The following is a 23,922-nucleotide window of genomic DNA, read 5'->3' as shown; positions in this document are numbered from 1 at the left end:
GCAAAGCTGGGATGTGGGTTCGGACTTTCAAAGCAGCATGGGGCTGGCAGGTGCAGCGTGAGGAGCAAAAGGTGCTCAGGGCAACAGCACATGGTGAACATACATGTAATGTAGCTGCTTATTTTAAAAGTAAACCAGCTGCTTCTCTCCATATTTTCAGGTTGTTACTCCGCATTCCCCACTATAACTTCAATATGGTGGTGGTTGATAAACATGGTGTGGACAAAGAACGATATCCTTTCCCAGCGACTCCTGCTGAGCTCTTTGCTCTCATTGATGCTTTCCCTTTGAGAAAAGAAGAAATGAAACTGCAAGCAGAAGCTGGCCAGTCCTGTCCCTGAGTCTGGATTACAGCCATTTGCGTGGCGGTATGTTGCTTCTCTCCCTGCCCCTCCGGTGCTACTACACAAAGCATGGTATTATGGAAGTCACTGATGTACAGATTCTTTTTTTAAAAAAAAAATGAATGTATGTTTGTGTTTAGCTTTGTGTGTGTGTGTTGTGGAGCTTCATTTATTTAGCATTTTACATAATGCCTCTTCACTATTTCCAGAGATTTCTAAGAAAATCTACAGAAGAGAATGAAAATATCAAATTACCTTGGTTAGGTTTCCAGGAATGCCTTTGAACGTTGCTCCCTGTGTAAATGTTTCCTTTTCTTTTTACACATCTTTAATAAAGATGTTGTTTTGCAGTTTATGGTTTTAATCTTAAGCATTTGGGTATGGAGTAACTACAGACAGTGCAAAGGCTTTATATTTAAGATACTCCCAAGGAATGGAGGCAAAGAAATAAATGTGGAATTATGTCTTGATTATCAAACTTCATTTGGCAGAGTTTATAATTAGTAGCTGCAACTTCTCTTTTCTGGCTATACTCCTTTATTCTGGGGCAGGGCATAAGCAGGAATTGCAGGCTGTGGCTTAGTTTGTTTTAAATTTACCAAAGAAGTAATGTCATTAACCATTTTTAAATGTTGTTCCCACTTTAGCGGCCTTCCCATAACTTTTTGTCTTGCAAGTGTTTGGGGACTACAGCTCCCATCAGTCATGCATGACAAATGCTCTGGGATGATGGGAGCAGGCCTTGGCGATGTATTGATACATCACTCAGGACTAGAAGTGGCGGCTGCTTCACCCAGCAGTATAGTGTGGGTGAAACTGCCTCTGCTGAGTCCCTCTGCCACCAGCACCCAACGCATGAAGGAGAAACGAGCTGCGGCAGAGGGACTCTGGAGCAGTGGCGGTTTCACCCAAAATATACCACCGCCTCTGGTCCTCATACCACTGAGGGAGGAACAAGCTACATTGGCCAGGGCCGATGTAGCTTGTTTCTCCCTCGGCTCCCCACAACTTATCTGTTCAGAGGCATGCAGCTCCTGCTCCTCAACGGAGCCCCACTTGGCCTCTGGCTTGTACCAGCTGGAGGCAGGGTCCGTTGCACTTGAGGGAGCCCTGCAGATGGCGCCTGTCAGGTTCCATCAGTAGGGCTTCCTCTGTCTCGCTCCCAGGAGAAAGAGATCGCTTGTCTGCCGGCCAAGGCGGAGGGAGCCTTGCACACAGCTGGTGTGAGTTGGAGGCAGGGTGGGGGCTCCTATAAACATCTCCATTCAAGGGCATGTGGCTGCCTGCCCTTCAACAGAGATGTCAGCCGGAGGGCAGGAGCTCCTCCGCCCCTGGGGTGAAACTGCCTTAGCTCCCATGGTGAAAGCTGCAGCAATTTCAGACCGCGCCTCACGGGCTGGGGCCAATGCAGCTTGTTTCAACATTGCAGTGTTTTGCCAGAGTGCGATGTTCGGTCTGGTGCTACATTGCAATGTTGAAAACCTAACATCGCCCATCACCTGGAGACCAACCAGAAGGTTGGCATGAAAAACCAACTCAATTTTCTAAAGCTAGACTACTAAGTAATCAATGTTAGAGTCATTTCATAGTACAGTGGTACCTTGGTTTACGTACACAATTGGTTCCGGAAGTCTGTACTTAACCTGAAGCGAACTTTCCCATGGAAAGTGGATTAATCCGTTCCAGACGGTTCCATGAAGTACTTAAACTGAAAGTATAGTCATACCTCGGTTTAAGTACTCCGCGGACCCGTCTGGAACAGATTAATCCACTTTCCATTACTTTCAATGGGAAAGTTCGCTTCAGGTTGAGTACAGACTTCTGGAACCAATTGTGTACTTAAAGCGAGGTACCGCTGTACTCAAACCGAGGTATGACTGTATTTAACAGGGGAGGGTGAATTCCTTTAAATTTTGCTACTCTCACTAGACTTTTCTCCTGCAAGGATAATTACCGTATATTGATGATTATTCTTTAAGTTCAATAATAATATTTTTTTATTTGTACCCTGCCCATCTGGCTGAGTCTCCCCAGCCACTCTGGGTGGCTTCCAATTGAATATTAAAACAATACAGCATTAAACTTATTTAAGAATAAGTAGAGTTGGCTCCAGACATGTTCTTCCACAATGCGGGGAAAAAAATCCCTTCTGTTCATAAAAGAGCCTTTGAGCCAATGGCAGGAGGGACACATTTGCACCAATTTTATTTTACACCCTTAGCATCCTGAGAGCAGAAAATCACCCACAGGGAGTCTTGAACAATATCCCTTTGGGTTGAATCTAATATATTTTATGAAACCAAATGTAGCTCATCAGCAAATATTATTTTCTTATCCTAAGAGTACCTATGCAGTAACAAGCACCCATCTCTGTTCAATTTTACTATAGTTGAGGGTTAGAATGACTTATTATAGAGAGAAAACCTGCTTCCAAAGAGGTGAGCAAAGGCAACAATTTAACCTGCCTACACTGGGAAACATTGCCCTAAAATTGAGGTGAGGAACCTCTGGCTCTCCAGCTATTGCTGGACTAGCTCCTTTCATCCCCAGCCAACATGGCTACTGATCAAAGCCTTGGGGAGGCCTGGTGCTCCTGCCACCAAGAGGGCTACAGGATCCACATGCTTGAACTAGAGGAGTCCCTGTTTAAAAATTCAGCTTGTGCACAGATCGAAATTTTAACATGGTGAAATATTTTAATTGCACACAAAAATAAGACCTTTTACACTAACTGCAAATGAAGCCAGTCCCCCACCCCCAACAATCCATAAGTCTGTATAAATACATAGGAATGTACATTAAAGCAAGCCTGCATGGGGGGGAAAAGTTCTGGCTGACTTTTGGGAGGGTTTAACATAATGTAGTTCCCTTTGTAATTTGCTACAGTTCATGCACAGCATAATTGTTCCAAATGAGACAACAGGAAAAAATACATTAGAAAGACATTGCACACAACAAAGCATTTTTTCTGATAAAAAATAAATAATCTAACTTACATGGATGTTTTTAACACGCTGCCAAAGCCATCTGAAGACTAGCAGGATAAAATTCTGCAGGACAGTAGTTAAAGCAAGCAGTTAACCATAATTTATTGCCACAGTTGAGTTGTGCTAGTCAACCTCTTAAGATTCAAGCAGGGGAATGAATCAACCCCATTGTCTTCTTAAAAGTTGGAGCCTGGTGGTACGAGGTGGTTATTCCACGTTGTGCTAGAGAGCACATTACTTGTGCCAGTCAGACTTTTGGTGCAGACCAAACAGCATCGTTTGGTAAAGTTACAGAGGAAAACTTCCACACTTAGAGAAAGGCGTGACCACCATTTGGCACTTCAGAGTCTGTTGGACTCCCATGAGCTGCAGCCAGAATGGGTGATAGAGATGGGGGGGGGAGCTGGTGTCCAGCAGCATCTGGAAGACCATAGATTAGCTACCCCTGATCCTAATTTTTTTAAGAGGATCTACTATTTTTATATCCAAGTATCCACACCATTGCTAGAAAACCCAGTAGGTACATGTAAAGCACGGCAGAGTGTGAGACCTGTGTTTAGCAAACTCTGTGTCTCAACTCAAGAGACCTTTTTTTTGGGTGGTGTTAAGACAGATGAAATTTGTGCATTTTGGGAGGTTCTCAGGTTTGAAAAGTGGAAGGGTTTTTTTGTACTTTCTGACTTTGGGCCTTTAAAATGCAATTCACATCTATAAGCTGGAAAATTACAAAACTGGTGTAGTTAAATGCGGAAAAAAGATAGAAAGAAATTGTAACAATACTGTTAGGAGATTCTACTATCTAGTTGCGAAGCAATATGAAGAGACAGGAAAAGTTTGAAAGCTGCCACCATACCTGCTCTACTGAATTCATCTCTACCCTGTGGGATACAAAATGGTTCAATAGAAAACAGATTGCCACACTTCATTTTGTACATTCATGCACCAGCCACAAACCTAGCCTTTTGGGTTTCTGTTGGTATTTACAGTATCCAGTTTCACCTAGTATTGATACCATTTTATGGCAATGACTGCAGTTTTCAAATGGAAAAAGTGATTTTGGAACACAGAAATGGACCTGTTGTACTTCTTCTGAATCACTGCTCTGCCTCATCTGTTCACCCACTAAGACATGTCTTAAATGAGGTCTGATTCACATGCTGTGTTTCAGCCATTTTTAATATATTTAAAAAAATCTTCCTCTGTGTATGTATACCATGCCACAAAGCCAAAGGAAATTTTTTAAACTTTAGTTACTGAAGTGCAAAAAATATATATCATAATGAGCCATGGGAAGCCTGCATATTTTCCCTGTAAGTGATCACTTCCCAGGAACATCTGCCCAGTCTGTTCATTTAAATGAGAGAGAGCCTTATTCACTATGTGAATTTAAGAAATCCTTAAAGAATTGGGGGGGTGCCCTTTCACAAAAGACCCACACACTTTAATTCAAAAGTAGAGCCCTACCACCATGCCAATATATGGTAAAATATTTAGAAATGGGTCCCGAAATGTATGTTTGGGTTAAAAGTAGGTCCTGGCTCTGAAAAAGTTCAAAGATACCTGAGCTAGAACAGTATTGTTACCAATACTGGTATGCATTTCTATTTTATTTTTCATGCTGCTAATCTTTTGCTGGTATTTTAAAACAAAGTATTTTCAAAACATTATTTTCAAAGCTCGATACAGCAATTGGGTACCTACCACCTTAAAGAGCAGTGAGAGCAGATGCAGTGCCTAGCTGAAGTCACTGGACTTTTTTTGATAATTTTGTTTCTATAATTTATAAACAAAACAAAACTTTGCTTCAGGCTGAGAACAGAAATTGCGCAGCGGCAGCAGCGGGAGGCCCCATTAGCTAAAGTGGTTCTTAACCTGAAGTACCACTGTATTTCTTTTTGTGCAAAAGCCAGTGTTGGTTTTTTTAAAAAAACAACAACAACAAATAAGTGGGAGCTTGATTTTGTTAAGAATGTGTAACTGAAAGTCTTGGTAAACAGAAATTTACCATGCGTGTGTCCCCGTAACTCTGTATTTGAGTATATTGCTCTACATGCAAAAGGTCTCTCACAGTTCTAAACATAATTATTATTGTTTTACTGTGGGAAAGATGGTCCTTCTAAGACCCTGGAGAACTGCTGCTGGGTAAAGTTATCAGCAGAGAGCTAGATGGACCAGTGGTCTGACTCTTAAGAGAGCTTCCTACGTTCATAAATTCCACCAAATTGAATGACATCCTAACTCTCAGATGACAGGGATTACACTGCAGGGCTCAGCTTTCGCTTTAGTGGTACAAATAATGACTTGGCCACTGCATCTGGCAAGAGCCACAGAGACACATGGCCCTCACCCAAGAACCTATGTTTATTGGAAATGGTGCTGCCATTGACACCATTTGAGAGCCACCCTCCCTGCCAGAAGTATGGTTCACAACTACATTGCTTGCTTCTGTGGCAAAAGCTGTCACTGCACTACCAATAACTAATCCAACAGTGTGAGGATCCTATTGCTCACTGCTCTTCTATTTGCTTTAGTGGCACAGTGTTCACAGTATCTTCAAAAGAAAGCAAACCAAGGTAGACTACAAGTCAAAGTGAAGGGATCACACTTCCAATGCAGTTATTCAAATTGAATGCTCCTATTCTCCTTCAGCCAAATTAAAATGGAAAAGGCACAGCATTGCACCCTTTGAATTCTTCAACGCAATGTAGTGCCTGAAGCTACTCAGCAGGAGCAGTGACTATGTGCCATTTGAGTTCCAGTGACTGGGGAGTTGGGTGGTGAACGGTTCACAGCAGGATTAATGCACCACAGTGCCTCATCTTTGGACTGAACCAGAGCTTTATGAAAGAAGAAGAAAGATATAGTTAAGGTGGTACTTCAGATCTGCTTCACATCCTACTCTGACTAACGTACTTCAAGGCCTGTATCAGGCGTGGCTAACATATGACCTTCCAGATGTTTGGGCTTCAATTCCAATCGGTCCCAGCCAGCATGGGCAATAGTCAGGAATGTAATGAGTTGGATTACAACTGACTGGAGGATCTCAGGTTAACCTAGCCACCCCTGACTTGGATAGAAAGCAAATACAATACAATAACAAAAAGCTGAAAGAAGTAGGTATGCACAACTTAAGGAAAGGGATGAGGGTGGTGATGGATATTAATATTACAGTTTTCAAGTGCTCAAAGGGGGTTTGTGGGGAAGGGGGAATAATTGATCATTCAATTCCTTACAACAGGGAAGGAGGTTTAAGTTAAATATATTAGCAGCAAACAGCTTAAATCTTAGTGCAGTGCAGTTACTTAGTAGAGGCTATTTTAAAAAAGTTTAGTAGGCACTAACAACCCTGCTTTAGGGCACAGATTTGATTATCTGCTTGATAGCTTTCAACTAATTTAGGAACGTTAATTAATTATTCTGCTCTGAAGGGGTCAAAGTCCTGGGAAGAATTAACTTGGTTAGACATAGAAACGTAGGGTGGTATCCAGTTTCGCCAGCACAATGAGACTTCCTCTCCTCTCCCCACACCCCCTCAAAATTACTCTGTAGAATCCTCCAACACTCTGAAGCAGATTTTGAGACTCTGTAGAGGGAGGCAAAGTTACATTGCACAAGTGGAGGTCTGCTGTGCTAGCAGAATAGCAGCACTGGATGCGACCCTGAATGGCAACTGCTTCTTCTGTCCAATTGTTATGAGAGTCCTGGTTGGAACATGCCAAACAAATGTCTAAAGGGGGGGCACAACCGCTGAGATTTGTGGGGACTCTTGAAATGTTTATGTCATCAAATTCTCCTGGTCTCTAACCCACCCACCCCCACCCCCAAATAGCCATTCTGCTTCTGAGTGAGGACGTAGGGATTCCTTAACTGCTTATTACCAAAGCCACTTCTGGGAACCATTCAAGAATATGAACATGCAGAATTTGGAAGGGAAAGTAGATGGAAATAATTATTCTTGCAGCTTGCCTGCAATCCCATCCCCTTTGCATCTTCCAACCATTACACTTATTTGAAATGGGCTTGGACTGAATTGGCCTAAACAGTATCACAAAGCACTTTGGGGCCTACTAATCGAGTTTCTCCTGTGAAAACACAACCATGTCTTGAAATAATAACAATCTACAGGGGCTGCTGAAACTAGGGTTCTGTAGATTTTTTTTTAAAGAACTTACTCCATCCACTCAGTCACAGTAGGAAACACAATGATAAGAATCGCAGGAAAGTGCTGAATGCATTTATAATCCGTTTCAAGAGAGTTGAAAGTCCAAGTTGACCGAAAGTCCTTGTTTTCCCTATTTTACATGTGCAAATTTACACCAGGAGCTGCTCCATGGCAGGTTGGCTTTCATTATACCACCCTGTAATTAATTGTACAAGCAAAATACCTGGAGTTATTTCTGTGCCTACGCATAGCCCCTCTCAGAGTCTGCGTTTTCCCATGCTAGATCTCAGCATTAATACACCTTCCACAGAATCCCCAGGACAATCAATCATTCTTTGCCAGAGAAGTTGCTCCTCCCCTTGAGAATCCATCCAGTCAACTTCTTTGCCGTTACTGAAACCTGGAAATTGCAAAACATGGCAAAGGTCAGAGCATTTGGCACCATAGGAGAAATATATTGATTTAAAAATAAAAATATGCCCAATGTATTCTGTCCTATAGCCTCTGAAATCTATGTTTTCCTTTTCATGTAGGGGAAAAACAAAACCCTAATCTATTAAAGATTGTTGTTAGATTAAGTCTAAAGGAAGAGTAAGAACAAAAACAAAAAAATTCCAAAAACTAGTTACTTTTAAAACAATAGCTATGAAAATGGAGCAGGTGCATTTTAAGGATGGGGTGCTCCATGTCTTTTTAAATTAATGGTAAAAACAACAAATGAGCTTTAAACAACGAAAGAAATGTGTGCTTCACCTATACATATGCAACACCTAAAGAATCAGACGAAGTGCTCTATTTAAATTTAGGGCAGTGGTTCAAATAGCTAAAATGTAAAGCACTGGACAACTAGGGGGGAATGGGTTGACCTCCATTTTTGGGGTGCCCCTAAGCACTGCAACATTTTAAAAAATAGTATATTAAATTATTCTTGGGCCCTGTAATAGAATCAGTAAGCCTGGTGGGATAAAGTCTTTAAGTCCACTTAAAGGTTGGAAGAGAAGGCCAAGCAGAGTTCTTGGGGAGGGGGAGGCTGATGCACACTAGAAATGAAAACGTGACAAAAACCTGTTGATTCCTCCATGCCCATTTGACTTCTCTCCAAATAGTTCCCCACCCACCAAAAGGAAGCAAGAGATGTTGCCTGTCTAATCAAATCACTACTCTTACCTCCTCCACGACTCAGGCGAACGCCTCCCAGGAAGATATTACTGGCAAGGGACTCTTTGTCCCAGACAGTGAGCTCTACGCAGACATTCTGTATATCTCTAGGATTCAAGCCACTAAATGTGAAAGTATGGTTCCAGTGGGGATTCACAGTCTTTTTTATTACTTGGGTTTTGTGCTTAGATGCCTTGTTGTTGTCAGGAAGCAGATACCTAAGGGAGGGAAAAGAGTTAGACAGCAGTAACACATTATGGGTTTGGTTTTCATGACACAAGCAATCTAAATGAGAAGAGAGAATCACTACAATGGTACCTCCGGTTACGAACTTAATTCGTTCCGGAGGTCTGTTCTTAAGCCGAAACCACTCGTAACATGAGGCGCGTTTTCGCTAATGGCGCCTGCCACGTTGCTGGTGCGCAGCTTCCGCCTGCATCCTAGGGCAAAGTTTGCAACTGGGAGCATCTACTTCTGGGTTAGCAGAGGTCGTAACCTGAAGCGTTCGCAAGGAGGGCGGTACATAACACGAGGTTCCACTGTAATTTAAATGACCAGGTTTTAATGACACTAGCTTTGGGTTCTGGTTCCTGAGCATTCTTTTTTCCTCCTCCACCCCCATCCTCTTTCCCTTGTGTAGACATGAAGTCAGGACTTACCTTTGGGTAGTAGTCAACTAAGTTTTACTCAGAGTAGATGCAATGAAATCAATTAATATGATTCAAGTCAGATCTATTAGCTTCAATGGGTCTGCTCAGAATAAAAGTTAGTTAAATACCATCCAGGGTATCTAGCCCAAGTGACAATAAAAAGGATATTGTGAAATTGCTGAGCTTTTATGAAAAATATGCAACATTAATAAAACCATACTCATTAGTAGAGGTTTGGGAAGAAGTCAAGGCAACACCAGGGGATAAAACAATGGGAAATCAGCATCAGTCATTGGTAATTGAACAGGAAGCAGAGGGTAAGAACAAATGCAGAATTCACATATGAAGTAAGCAGTGGGTTCCTCCAAATACCCATTTTGTACCACCATATCATCCACTGCAAATGGAAGTATGACATCAGCCCCACCCCAAATTATTCAGAGAGTTAGTCACAATGGTGTTTCCCCAATGTATGGTGTGACCACTCAATGATTTATCTACGTAAAATATCGAAAAGCTGCAGGAAGGACGACAAGGAGGAAGACTTGTGTTTATTCCACACACAGAAATTAAAAGTATATTATTGAATAAAAATGTTCAGAAACATCCAACATCCACAGACATGCTAAGGAGAGGGGTGGAAATACCCTTTCACAAACGTGTCAGAAGTGCCTCCTGACTTCACAGCTGTTAAGTTCTTGGCTTCCTTGATGACAACTTCTAATATGCCTCCTGGTGGCACTTGTGGGTTTGCCTTCTTTTCCTTCTTAGAGTTCTTCTTTCCTATATTAAAAATAAACCAATGGGGTAAAACCTCTTCACCCAGCTTAAAGAACATGTGTATAAACCCTTCAGTATTTTAGATAACCCACTGCCATCCCAAATTAGAAACTTCACACTTATCCCTATGGCTCACCCAAACAACCATATTAGCCTCCCTAATCAGAAAACCTGCACACCATGCATTCATATTTCTCATCTAAAAGTCTTACTTAACTCGAATAACTCATCTCTCAGCATTAGCCCCAAGACAAATCTTTGTTCATCCCTCCATCTCCTGCATTAGGTCATAAATCTGAATAAAAAGACCTACAGGCCCAAACATGCCTAGAGAAATATGATGCAGTTTATCAAATAAGCCAAGTAGTCATATTTAGCTTCTATTAAAGTAAATTAGCAGATGTCATTGGCAAGGTAAATGTGTCCACAAGTGTGATATCTCACATTTAAAGGGTTGATAACAAAGGGATGGACAAAGATAATCAAGAGCACTAGATCTCTGCCCTGACCAAACTGCATGACAGATTATTCTTCAGTTAATAGGCCTGGAGCAAAATCAGGATATAATACTGTGAGTTGCACCTCTTGACTGCACGAATATAGAAGCAGATCATGTAAAAACAAACAAACGAAGAAATGCTTATTTTGCCCCTTTATAGAAAAGGTGATACCTGTCTCCTACAGATATGTTTAGCATGTGTCTAGTATTCTGTGTACTGTACAATGAAAATGCTAAGCCTCCTTAGCCAAGAAGAGCCAAAAATCAAATTGTAACAAAAGGCTGAGGATTTGACAGCTAACGATCAGGTTAGACTCGTTTAGGAAAACTGACACATCCTACTTGCTCCCCAAGGTTTATTGTTGGGGCTGAGTACTGTACTTAAGAAAATTAAAAACACGTAGCTAGAAATTCCTTCTGAGATTGGTAAGTAATTGAACAGTATGTAATTCCAATATTCTACAGCCTAGCAGTTTTATGCCTGCACAAGATGACAAATTTCAAATCCAGAGAACGCTGGATGCTCCCATCTATATTTACCTTGAATTTCTCCTAGGGGAAGTGTTAAATTCCTCTCAGGGGGGATGTACCGTAAGACAACTATCAACTCTCCTTTGTACTGAAGACCTGTATCAGCAACAACTTCCATCTGAAAAGGTGAAGCAAAACAGAAGTAATTGGAATGTTCCTTCGCTGTTTGTGTTACATGTGCATGGTAAGCAGAAGAAAGTACATGAAAATAGAGGAAAGTAATACTTCCTGAACCTAATACAGAGTTGGTCAGGTCTAAATAACCAGGGACCCATTAAACTACTGAGACAAGGACAAATTGTTCTGGAAATGCTGCAGAAAAAGTTAGCTCATGAAGTCTGGGCTCAAACTTGCAGTGATAGCATGGCTCACATAGCTCCTTGCAACAACTGAAACCTTATTAGGTAGGTCTAAGTTGTCTCTGATGGTGGCTAGTTCCATGCATGAGAAGTGTGTAAAACTGCATGCTGCAAAGAAAGTTGGGGGAAGGGACTTCCCCACAATCTTTCATAATAACAGGGCTTGAGGTCATTAAGTGAAGTTGAATGGTTGAAGATTCAGGACAGACGAAAATGGAATACTTCTTTACACAGCACATAATTAAACTATACGCTTTACTGCTACAGAGTGCAATGGTGCCCTCCAATTTAGCTATCTCAAGAGTTAGCCTTATCTTCCATGTCTATCAATCACTTAGCAATGAAGGCTAGATTCCACCTCTAGGATCAGAGTGCTATTGCTTGTGGGCTTTCTGAGCACATCTGGTTGGCCACTGTAGGAAACAGGTGCTGGTCTAGAGGGTCCTTTCGTCTCACCCAGCAATATTTTTCTTATCTTCTTACAAAGCAATAGATAAAGAGAATGAGCCTCTATTGCCAAGATTTCAGGTCCTTAATTTCCATGGCCTGCTGTTTCCAAGAAATTGGTTTCCACTGAGGAGGTAAGCCCGAGCTGTGATTCATAAAGCACCTTTCGTTGCATGAAATCTAGACGCTCAGATAACCATCTTCAATTTAAACCAATTGGCATTCCTCACCTTGGGCTGAAGCATGAACCATTCATCAGCTTGATGTTCAAAGTTCCAGGAGTCCAAGGGTATCTCCACTTCTCCTAGAAAGCTGTTATGCCCAAATCTGTCATAATGCCAGACAGAAAGCTGCAAGGTCCGAGTCTCAAGCTGTGTATGGCTGATGACATACTAAAGAGTGACAAGAGGCCAAAAGAAGATTACAGGAGTGTAACAGAACCCTTAAGAGTTTTAAATTCAGGAAGGCACCAGCAGTTTATTTCAGCAAATGAAAAAGCCCCTCTGCTGGGGTAGACCAAATCAATCGGAGGAAGTTCTTATTAGGGAGAGATCTACAGTATAAAATGCAATTGTTCTCTTACAAGCCTTTTTTTCTTGCTACTGCCAGTTTGTATTATTTATTGTATTATTTCATTATCAAACAGTAACCACCACTGATAAAGCTTCTTAAAATACCCCTTTCAACTTTTTTTTCATATATAGCAAGGAATATAGATGCTGGAAACAATTAACCTTTCCCCTTTGTCCACTATTTTAAAAAGGAATAAGAATTGACAGATACTACTGAACTCTCTAGAAATCTAGCTACTTTAACTTCTGCACTGGCTTCGCATTTTCATGATTTCTTCAGATCATGAAACCAGACTTTTTTCTTTAAACAAAAGTCTGAAGATATCAGAGGACACCAGGAGACTCTGGGGAGTTATGTGATTAGAAAGCAACCAACAGCAGGCATGATCTAGCCAAAAAACAATCAGGAAGAGCAATATACTTATTCATAAAAGTGCCACAAATAAATATGCTAGGAAATTGAACTTCTGCTCTTAACTTCCATGCTAGATTTTTGACTTAGCATCAATCCAAAACACCCATTGCAAATTTTGCGGGGAAAGAATTGAGAAACTTCTCCATGTTTGACAGTGCACTGTCAGACATGTAAAAATACGACAGTGTCATATTATTATTATAAGGTGGTATATACATAATTTTTTAAATAAATAAATACATAAATAAGAAGAGAAAATCCCTTTCTAAAAGTTCCACTACTCTTCTCACAAAACCCCTAAGGGAACTGTTTTAACTCAAAACAAAAACAATTTTCATTGCTACTCAAAGTATCCAATCCATCACATGATCACAAAGGGAACATGGAGATTTTCAGAGGCTCTCAGTTCTCACCTTCAGTGTTTCATTGAACTCAGGATTAGTGCTATTGCTTTTAATTTTTGTCTTCCGTTTGCTTTGACGAGACTTGTCCGGCAACAAGTATGCTTTGACATAGCTGTAGATTGGGAAGTAAATCATTAACAGAATCCAGTAAACGCTATAATGCTACACACACTGACAAGAAACTCTTACAGCATGACTGTAATTTCAAACCAAAAGCCAAGTGGCTTGTGATGCATGAGAAAGGTATGCATGTTTATTCACCCACTCATGCATAACAATTTCGACCTAGCTCTCATTGGGATAGTAAGTACTTCTGACTGAAAGTGATGGCTCACATGACTGAATATTCCTCCCTACTGAAAACAAAATAAATCTTGCATGCAGAAAATGAGCATCTCAAGAAGCGTTTTAGGCTACTCTGCTCCCTGACATGCCAATTTTACATACGGATGGATATGTGGAGTAACAAGCAGCCTCAAGAGTCCCCACCTGCAGTCTGAATGGTACAGCTCAAATACAGTTATATCCCACCCCACTCAGTTAGCACCAGTGCTTCCCCCCCCAAAAAAATGTATAGGGGTACTCTCATTTTGACTGAAGAAAATCACCAGGAAAGGAAAGGAAGCCACCATCGGATTCACAAAATGTTTAGGGGTATGCATATCCCTGTGTCCCCCCCGAAAAAAAGCACTGGTTAGTACTACGCCCTAAACTCCCAACTGATCTTAAATGCCATGGAAATTGCAAACGACTTCATCCTTTCTTCATATCCTGGCTAACCATAATTTAAACGAACCACAGCTCCCAAAAGTTGATTATTGTAGACAAGTGCTAGCTGAAAAGCAGAAACACATGTTTCTAAATTCCTCATGGATGTTGGGGGGGGGGGAGAGTGCATGTACAACATTCACCACGGTTCATTCAGGTAGTGGGAAATTATGGCTTCCCAGTTCATATGAACTCGGCCAGAGCCTTGTTTCACTTTGACTGCAGATTTGAGAATGTTAGACTAGGAGAGACCACTGCTTCTTATCTTCTCCAGTTTGCAGCTCACCTCCCCACCTCTCTTACATCAGTCTCCCAGTATCAGTATATCAGATGCACTGAGGTTTGGATAAGATAAAAGTGAGACGTCCTGCTTTTCTCACCTTCTGCAAAACACTGAGAACCTGTGCGAGACTACTGGGTGCCGCCCTTGCCAGGTGGCCATCCTAAGCAACTGGGTATTATGTTTTCTTACTCTCACAAGCAAATATGACTGAATAACAAGACTACGGTATGTAAAAGGTTCTTTGCTTACGGATCTGTTTTTTGCTTCTTTTCATCTGCTATGGCCAAGTTCTTGCATTTTTTTACCAGGATGTTGAGGGCTCCTGTTTTATAGCTGTAGTTAATTTGGAGACAAATTTCACCACTGATCTTCACGTTGCCATAGTCCCCCGTTTCACTATACACACTTGTCATACTATTGATGCTGGTCTGAAAAAAGAGGCGAGAGAGAAATAGTCCATCAGGCTGAGTCACATCTTTAAAAGCCATATCTTAAACGGTACTCATTCTGCAAAAATTGCTTCTCTCCTATATTCATGGAAGATCTGACTAAGAAGAACTAGAATAATCAAATTAGGCATCTTACTACAGAGTGACTTACATGGTAAACAGCATTGTGCTCTACGTTTATAATGCATTTCAATATAGGCAATCTATTTTCTTTCCAATATAACTAGGATTGTTGGGAAAACAGCTACTCAAGTGTTATTTGATACATATATATCCTGTCTTTCCTTCAAGAACCTCAAAGGGGCTTACACAGTTCTTCTAAATGCTCCCTTCTATCCTCACAACCACGCTGTAGGGTAGGTTGGGCTGAGGTTGTGGCCCAAGGTCACCCTGTGAACTCATGGATGAGTGGAGAGCTCCTTAGTCCTCACTTTACTACACAAGAAGTTCAAAAGTGAATTAAACCAGTGGCCTCAGGGCCAGTTCAGATTTTTATTCCATTCAAATATACCTGACCTGCAGCATGGGATCCTTCTGTGTTGATGCAAATTACTTGGACATGCCAGCTCTCACTGAAAAGTGCCGATTCAGCTGTTACCTCACCCATTTTGCTGCAAGTCTTAAGACCACTCCATAAGGAAAAACTAGCAAGCATATGAACTGTTATTCATGGAGTACTCAGTTCCGGGTCTTCAAGAATTTAGTTTATGTTTGTGATTTGAGCATGACAGGAGGGAGACGACAGACAACTTCTTTCCACTCATATATTAATGCAATATGAAAGGTAAAAGGTAAAGGACCCCTAGAGGGTTAAGTCCAGTCAAAGGTGACTCTGGGGTTATGTGCTCAACTTGCTTTCAGGCTGAGGGAGCTGGCGTTTGTCCGCAGACAGCTTTCCGGGTCATGTGAGCAGCATGACTAAACCTCTTCTGGTGCAATGGAAGGCAACCAGAGCACACGTAAACGCCATTTACCTTCCCACCACAGCGGTACCTATTTATATACTTGCACCGGTATGCTTTCAAACTGCTAGGTTGGTAGTTATATTAATGCAACATGAAAAACTGAGTGCTCACTCTAGTTATGAGCAGCAGTTGAAACCTACTGAAAGATTCCCCATTTTAAAGGTAGCTTTTGCCCCCAAAGCCTATTATTATTTTCGTCCCCCTCCCCCAGTATGTCCCCCTGCCCTCTGTCTTAAAATCCACTGAATATATAAAACAAATATCAATTTTCTTTTTTAAAAAAATAAGTTATGCGACCACGCACATCATATGTGAGGGTAAGGGGATTTGTTTCTTTGAATTAATGAAGCAATTAGTATCAATTATCAAAAATATTTTTAGTTATTTAAGCTAACTATGAAAACAGAAAGAGCAGCACAAAACAAATAGGAGACTTTTGAGTTTCTCAGAAAAATGAGGTAACTTACAGTGTCACCATCTGCTTCTGGAACATTTAAATAGGTCCATTTCCTGTCAGGACTTGAAGGAGAATTCTTTAAGAGAAAGAAAAAGGGGGAAAGGAGGCAGGGAAAGGTGAGAGGAAAGAAAGAAAGAAAGAAAGAAAGAAAGAAAGAAAGAAAGAAAGAAAGAAAGAAAGAAAGAAAGAAAGAGGGGGAAATGTAGAAAGGGTGAAGAGGAAAGCATTAAGCAGCTGCCAGAAGAATTCAGAAATTCAAGGATCAGCTTTAGAAAATGAAGACAGAGAAGTCCTATTCCAATATACCACAAATATGATAATGAAGCAAGAAAGAAAACTCCTGATACTTAAGTGAGCAAGTTATTTTTCTCCCATAACAATAAATTTTAGGGTATACTCACATTACCTCTTACTCTGCGTCCAGTGCACTTCCTCAAAAAAAACAACACTATGGCTTATTTTCAAGGGATGTCTTATTTTTTCCCTCCTCCTCCTGCCGCGGCCGGCATTGCTGCTGCGCCTATCACTATGTCTTATTTTCGGGGTATGGCTTATATTCCTTGAATGCTTAAAAATCCTGCTATGGCTTATTTTATGGGTATGTCTTAAAATATGAGAAACAGGGTAGTTTTTGAGGCCACATTCACATGACATTAGTCACAACCCATATTGATCCTGTAGTTCCTTGACAAATACTGGCTGTTCAAGGAGCTTTTTCTTAAACCAGCTTCCATCTTACAAGAAAACTGGATGCAAAGTAAGCAGTAATGAGAACATACCCTGACAGCCGTCACACAGAAGAGCACAGCAGATTCAGGAATAGGAGTTTGGGGGGAGGGGGGGAAGCTGCAGGAGGGGAGAAACCAAAAACATCACACATGTCAGAGGAAGAGATCCCTGTTCCTTCTCTGATGTGAACAACACTGTGCAAAGACAGCTTGAAATACAGCAGGGGGTGATGACCTCTCTGTGCTTCAAGCTGCTAATAGGAACATACTCCTAAACTATGTTCAGAAAATGTAATTTTCTCTCTCTCTTGCAGCACAAGATGAACACTTGGATAATAGGGTTTACTTATCATAAGGGAGATGTCTATGGCAACCTATTTACAAATAAACAGCAATCAACATAGGTATTTTAGTCCTTTTTTAAGCTGCTTAAAAAGGTAGAAGTTACCTTAAGTGCAGTTAACATTGCTGCTGTTCAACCTAGGGATGGGAAGCAGCTTTTGCTGATCCCTCCCTCTCACTCCAGGTCCCCCACCCCCAGTGTCACAGCCCACACCATTGGAAAGGTGGGGGAGATCTTCTAGAACAGTGTGGGAGGTGGTGCTGGGGAATGGAGGCTGAGTTGGGAATCAGCAAACACAGCCCATTGGATCCCTCCACTGGGGCTGTGTACATTATTTCCCTCCAAAGAATTCTGGGACATTGGACAGATCTACATTTCTTTAGCATCCCTAATAGAATACAATTCCCAGGGTTCTTTGGGGGAAATAATGTGCTTTCAATGTATGATGTATACACAGCCCAGGTCAAAAACATTCCCTGGACCAAGTGAGTGCTGCCATATATAGAAGGCAAGTCTAGATCAAACCCATGTTATTCATAGCTGCCAAGTCTCCCACTGAAAAATGCGGGATCAGCAGCGGCGCGGCACCGGAAGTCGCTTCTACTCATGTCCGGACATGCGTAGAAGCGACTTCTGGTGCCGCGCTACCCTTGTATGGGCACCGGAAATTGGGCAGCGCCAGGACCCAAAATGGAGCCTCCCTGGCAGGTAGGAAATCCAGGGGATTTACGGGATTTTTTCCAATCCGGGCTGCCAGTGGGAAACGGTTTTAAAATACGGGGGTTTCCCACGAAAAATGGGAGACTTGGCAGCTATGATTTTATTTGCTTGATTTAAACAATAAATAAATGATCAAGTGACATGGTCAGCCTTATATTTAAGTCATCACTTTTGACGTTTTAATCCTAAATACAGCTTGCCTGATACCCAGAATCTTTTCTTCCTACTGTTTAGGGAAGCTTTTAATGTTTGATGGATTTCTGTATTTTAGAATTTCTGTTTTTTTGGAAGCCGCCCAGAGTGGCTGGGGGAACCCGGCCAGATGGGCGGGGTATAAATAATAAATTATTATTATTATTATTAGTAAGAGCGGCATGATTAGCAAAATACCCACGGGGCTTGGCTTCACCATAGCAAAGAACTAGCCGCAGATTACTGGTCATATTACAGCTGTAGATGACTGGCAACAGTCATCCGTTATGACACTAAGAGAAATCCACGTTGGGCTCAAGCCAGGATGTCAAAACTATTTATCTTCAGGGCTTCATTCAGACAACAGGCAGAAACTGGAGCACTGGTTTAAAGGGTGGCATACGCTAAACAGGAGATGTGCTGGAGGTCAATGACCAGGATCTCCCATGATTGAAATGAAAAATACTATCCGCCACACCCTGCAACTGGATGGGGCTTACCCACAGCACCAGGGGAAGGGGTTAAATATTTTCCCTTACAACGTTTTTTGGTAACTATTCCCCTCAACCACTGGCAACTGCTGTTATTTTTCCTACAGGGAAAATACTACTGCCTGTACGTTTGCCCGGGTAAAGAGCTTTGTTTGTGGGAGGGGATTTTAAATCAGAAAATCAACTCCTGATCATGGGTCCCTTATATCACATTTTGTTTGGCCATTATTCTCAGTCAGATGAAGAAAAAAAATGTCAAAAGGGGCCCATGTATGATACCATTGCCCAGCCTTAAGATTATAGACATATGAAGTGATCTCATCAGACACGCACACAGGTTGCAACCTCCTCACTCAATGAAGTTGCTGAAAAGTGTTCTTTGTTCCAGGTGTAGCTAAGAATCCAAAAGTAGCCTAAAGCACTGAGGAACATAGACAGGCTGAACCTTAATCGATTATGGGAATCTTACTCTCTCCAAATATACCAGAATGATACAGTTGTCAATATCTTTACAACTAATAATAACATAAAATGTATAACAACAACATACTGAGCAGCATATAGCATCAGCACATCCCAGCTTTGAATAAACAGTACCCATCCTACTGTAATGTTGATTAAAAACTCCCTTTTTAAAATGTTGCTTTCAGTAGGCACCCTTAGTTCTTGCACTTCTCTATTCTTTAACTCAAAGAGACACAGTGGGGTGTTGTTGCTTTTCCCAACTCCGTCTGCCATGTGGGTATAGCCCCATTACTCAAGAACTCCTACTGTGTCTGTCTTGTCTTTCTGTGCCATGGCATACCAAATTGTACAGAGTCATTAGCAGAGGCATCATTAAACCAAAAACTCAAATTAGTGGAGCATAATACTATAGAAATAAAACCAAATACACTAAGGATGCCATATATTTCCAGGCAATCAAGCTCTAGCACACTCTCTTTTTTAAATTTTTTTTATTTATTAAAAAAAAACTTTATTGGTTATTACAAATCGTTACACAAAGTCTACAAGTTTACAAAAAAAATAAGATGAAAAAGAGCAAAAAAAAGCAACAACAACAAAAACAAAAACAAACAAACGAAACAAAAAAGTCAACAAATAAAAACAAAAAACAACAAAATACACGTATGTATCCATTCAGTTAATCAACATCTAAAATACATCAATTGATTTCCCCCCATCCCCCCACCCCTTCCCCTTCTTCTCAACCTTCACTAAACTGTCTTATCAATTTTCCTTCTTGTTTATATCTGCACCTTTTGGTTTCTTTTCCTACAACATACCCTTTATTTTACTACTCTTCTACCATTTTTTATACATTCTTTCAATGCTATTTCCTTATTTCTTCCTTTTATGTCTTGTTTCTTTCTCTTCTCTTTTTTCTCTCTCTCTGCCATATTTTCATTTGAGCGTTTAACAATTCTGTAATAGATTTGGTTTTTCCGCCTGGCACTTAATATAATCCATGAATAGTTTCCAGTTTTTCTTCTTTCTTTATTCCCTTTACTTCCTCATATCTTTTGGCCAAATTACAATAATACATTACTTTAATTTGCCATTCCTCCTTGGTTGGTACCTTTTGAGATTTCCATTCTTTTGCTATTAATAATCTTGCTGCCGCTGTGGCATAACCTATCAGACATCTATCCTGTGGTTTGATATCTTCCCCTAGCATGCCTAGTAGGAAGATATCCGGTTTTTTCTTGAATGAGTATTTCACTATTTTTTTTAATTCCCTATAAACTTCCTCCCAGAACACCCTCTAGCGCACTCTCGACCTCCTTGGATATGGAAAAACTTGATACCCCCATCAGGAATCCCATTCCACACCTTCTGCCAAGAGGTTTCCACTGAGGTCTGTCTACTTCTGTGACCCCCATCCACAGTTGATATGCAGCCCCCACGTGACACAGAACTGTGACTGAAGGCAATAAGAACTCTCTTCCCTGTAATCCACATCTCCAGTTACCCCAATTTGTCTTATACCTGCTATGTCAATATAAACAGTTTATTCAGCAGACTTTTATTTTTCCAGATATTCTGGATGTCTCCCAGGCCATTTTCATCAATGGAGTTGTATAGTTTTCCATTTTTTGTTGAAATGTGTGCCAAACATGTTACACATTGTATTAAAATGTATTAGCAATCTGAGCTCAGGAAATTAAATTACTTGCAAAGAAAAACAAAAGAACTCTGCAACACATATAAATTATGGAAATTGTATAGATTTTCGCAATTTCGCTTATACATAGCGTATTCTAATTTTGCTAATCAGAATGGCCAAAGATATCAAAGTTTGCCACCTGCCTGACTTCTGAGACTTCATCAGAGAGTGCCTACAAATTTTTAAACTTATCCATGTTGTTTTCAAAACAATAACACAATAGCAGAAATTTTAAGGAAGCTGAATTCACCACCAAATTTTGTTCTTCCATGGAATTATGATACACACACACCCTTGGCCTTATTATGCAAATCAATCTAGAAACCCACTTTTGCTTAATCTTGATTATATATTGTCACAAGGCTTGCAGAAATAAACATCACCACTTTTTGCAATACAGTAGTGGCTTTTTCTTCTTCAGGATGATTATATTATATACAGAGCTGAACCTCTTTCTACAAAAATATATGTGAGACTATAGTAATTCAACAAGTATATATCTGTTATCTAAAACACACTTATCTTTGTAATTGGCTTCCCTGGCAACAGCTACTGGCTGCATCCCTGCATTCATATAATAAGTCATCTTTAAATAACTGCATTCTTCTCTCTCAAGCTGGGCTAGCTGCCCTGGTTCTGTCCATTGATAGAATTCCAAGATTCATTTTACATGTTGGAGCCTTAAATCATTCATACTTTTAATGCACAACCTAAACAACACTTAAATGCCTCTCCAGGGAGTTGCTTTCCCCTCAAATTCTAGTCCAATCGCCATTCGGGGACATTTGGATTTGACACAACAGAGAAAGCTGAGCAGATTTTGGATTTAGGCTACAAATCATTATTGATTTGGACCTCGTGTTGAATTGTGGTTCCCACACACACTCCAAAGAATGGTCGGCAGAGGGATAGAGGAAAGCAGAGTAAAACGAATGTACTGTATTGAATAGAGAAGAATGAGTAGTATATAACATATCTCAAACATGTACGTACAGTATGTCACAGTAAACCATAGTTTAAAACAAACCATGATTTAATATGAATGAGTAACATGGTGGTGTGTGCTGCTCTAAAGTTCCTACAGTGCTCTTCCTCTGCTCCTTTTGTGATGCAGATCAAACAAGTAAAAAATCTGGCTTGTTGGGTTATCCAAAGCTGGGCTCATGTTTTGTTTTCTGCCATACAAACCCAAGTTTGTTCTTGCTCATAGTTTGTTTGATGGAGACTGGGTTCAGACAACACAGCAAGCCAGACTCTGGTTAGTTTTGGCCATGGTGCAGGAACAGAGGAAGAGCACTGTGGAAACTTTTGAGCAGCATGCACTCACATTCTACTGGTTCATATTAAACCATAGTTGGTTTTAAGCTATGGTTTAATGTGACACGTGAACTAGGCCATCAACAACCAACCACACTACAGGAAGAAGTTGTACAAGGAAATTACATGTAAGTAGTAATGGAGACCTTACTGTTGATAATCCACTTGTCATATTGGTATGTCTCTTTGAGTAGCCAGAGGCCACAATGTCATCAATATCTTCCTCTGTCTCATCCAGGTAACTCTAATGGACAAAGAAAATATATATAAACATGTTCACCTGGCTCTGAAATGTGCTGTTCATCACATACAATGTCTGCAGAACATATATGGTGGGTAGTGCTCATCCCTTGCTGATTCTCAGTCAAATGGATATCACTGCAAGAGTAGCATTTGTCTTTTCTATTATCCCTATCACCCTGTCCCTTCCAGAGAACAGTTCAGCCACAGGGACTGCTGAAACTTGTTCATGAGAAAGTTACAGAATTTCTAGCCTATTTGAGGTAAGATTCCTGTAGTGGCTGGCAGATTTAAACTATGTTTTGCAAATTATTATTTTTTAAAGTTCCACTAACATGCATTTATGCCAGGTAATTACATGTCAAAGAATGCCATTAGGCAATTGCTGCTCTCATTAGCTTCATACTTCCTGATTCTGGATGCCACATCAGTCCAAACTCTCTCTATATCATATCAATCTACCTTCAATTAATATTCCTGCCCTTCCTGTAACTTAGGCTTTCCTATTCAACAAGTTTATTACGCCTAATGACTACTATAACCACACTTCAGGTATCCAGCTGTTATCCAAAATGCTGAATTGGGGTCCAAACTGAATCCTGTGGTTAGTGCACACCCCCAACTTCTATCCTACCTTTCCAAGGTTGCTTACACCATTCATGATTACAGTATCACCTATGCCTCTGAATACCAGTTGTTGAGGATCATGAACAGAAAAGTGCTGTTGTGTTCATGACCTGCTTATGGGCTTCCCATGAACACCTGGATGGCCACTGTGAGAACAGGGGGCTGCATTAGGTAGGCTTTGGCCTGATCCAGCAGAGCTCTTATGTTCTTATTTCTGCTGCTACACATTTAGTCACAGCATGGACTAAAGTGAACCATCGGATTCAGTTGAAACCGGGGTTTCTGTTTTTGTTTTGTTCAGCCCTTGTAACATAAAACGGCATAGTTCTAAACTGTGGCATAATTTTAACTCACCAACTCCTGGTCCAATGCTTCAGGTACAGATTTACTTCTTAAGCTTAAACTATCCTCATTGCCTTCTGAGAAGGATACACTGAGATCTCTCTCTGATCTGCTGTGATCTGAAAAACAGAAGGGGAAGGAAAAAGAAGATTCTTTGAAAATTACAGTGCTACCTCGACTTACGAACAACTCAACAACCGAATTTTTCGACTTACGAATGGGGCAAATGGCCACACGCTTATGAATTTCTCGACATCCGAACGGAAACCGCAGCGGTTTTAGATAGGGTTTTTTCGACTTACGAATTTTTAGATGGGGTTGCTTCGACTTACGAATTTTTCCGTTTCCAATGCATTCCTATGGGAAATTGTGTTTCCAATGGCGCTTTTTGACTTACGAATTTTTCGACCCATGAAGGTGCCTTCGGAACGGATTAAATTCGTAAGGTGAGGCACCACTGTATACAGTAAATTGTATTCCAATACCACCTTTGATTCCCTCCCCCCCCCCCAATCATGGTATACA

General features: G+C 40.8%; 2 protein-coding genes across 8 annotated transcripts in view; one reads left to right on the top strand and one right to left on the bottom strand.

Annotated features, from left to right (window-relative positions):
* The window catches only part of SRPX (sushi repeat containing protein X-linked), a 34,125-nt gene extending 33,431 nt beyond the window's left edge, over positions 1–694 (top strand). For both annotated transcript variants that reach the window (XM_035114681.2, XM_035114682.2), the window contains one exon: positions 161–694. In XM_035114681.2, coding sequence (XP_034970572.2) covers positions 161–341 — 181 coding nt within the window. In that variant the 3' untranslated portion in view covers positions 342–694. The remainder of the gene's footprint in view (positions 1–160) is intronic.
* The window catches only part of SYTL5 (synaptotagmin like 5), an 81,052-nt gene continuing 57,587 nt past the window's right edge, over positions 458–23,922 (bottom strand). For 3 of the 6 annotated variants that reach the window (XM_060273536.1, XM_035114675.2, XM_035114674.2), the window contains exons 9-16: positions 23,410–23,516; positions 22,340–22,432; positions 14,609–14,787; positions 13,318–13,420; positions 12,148–12,309; positions 11,121–11,229; positions 9,949–10,084; positions 8,299–8,869 (exon numbers count right to left, since the gene is read on the bottom strand). In XM_060273536.1, the coding sequence (XP_060129519.1) occupies positions 8,476–8,869; positions 9,949–10,084; positions 11,121–11,229; positions 12,148–12,309; positions 13,318–13,420; positions 14,609–14,787; positions 22,340–22,432; positions 23,410–23,516 (1,283 nt within the window). In that variant the 3' untranslated portion in view covers positions 8,299–8,475. Of the gene's footprint in view, positions 7,894–8,298; positions 8,870–9,948; positions 10,085–11,120; positions 11,230–12,147; positions 12,310–13,317; positions 13,421–14,608; positions 14,788–22,339; positions 22,433–23,409; positions 23,517–23,922 lie in introns of those variants that run through there. The other 3 variants (XM_035114679.2, XM_060273537.1, XM_035114678.2) reach the window with 3 other exon arrangements.

Source organism: Zootoca vivipara, chromosome 4 (genome assembly GCF_963506605.1).
Source record: "Zootoca vivipara chromosome 4, rZooViv1.1, whole genome shotgun sequence".
NCBI lineage: Eukaryota > Metazoa > Chordata > Lepidosauria > Squamata > Lacertidae > Zootoca > Zootoca vivipara.
This window is presented reverse-complemented; position numbering and strand designations above follow the sequence as displayed.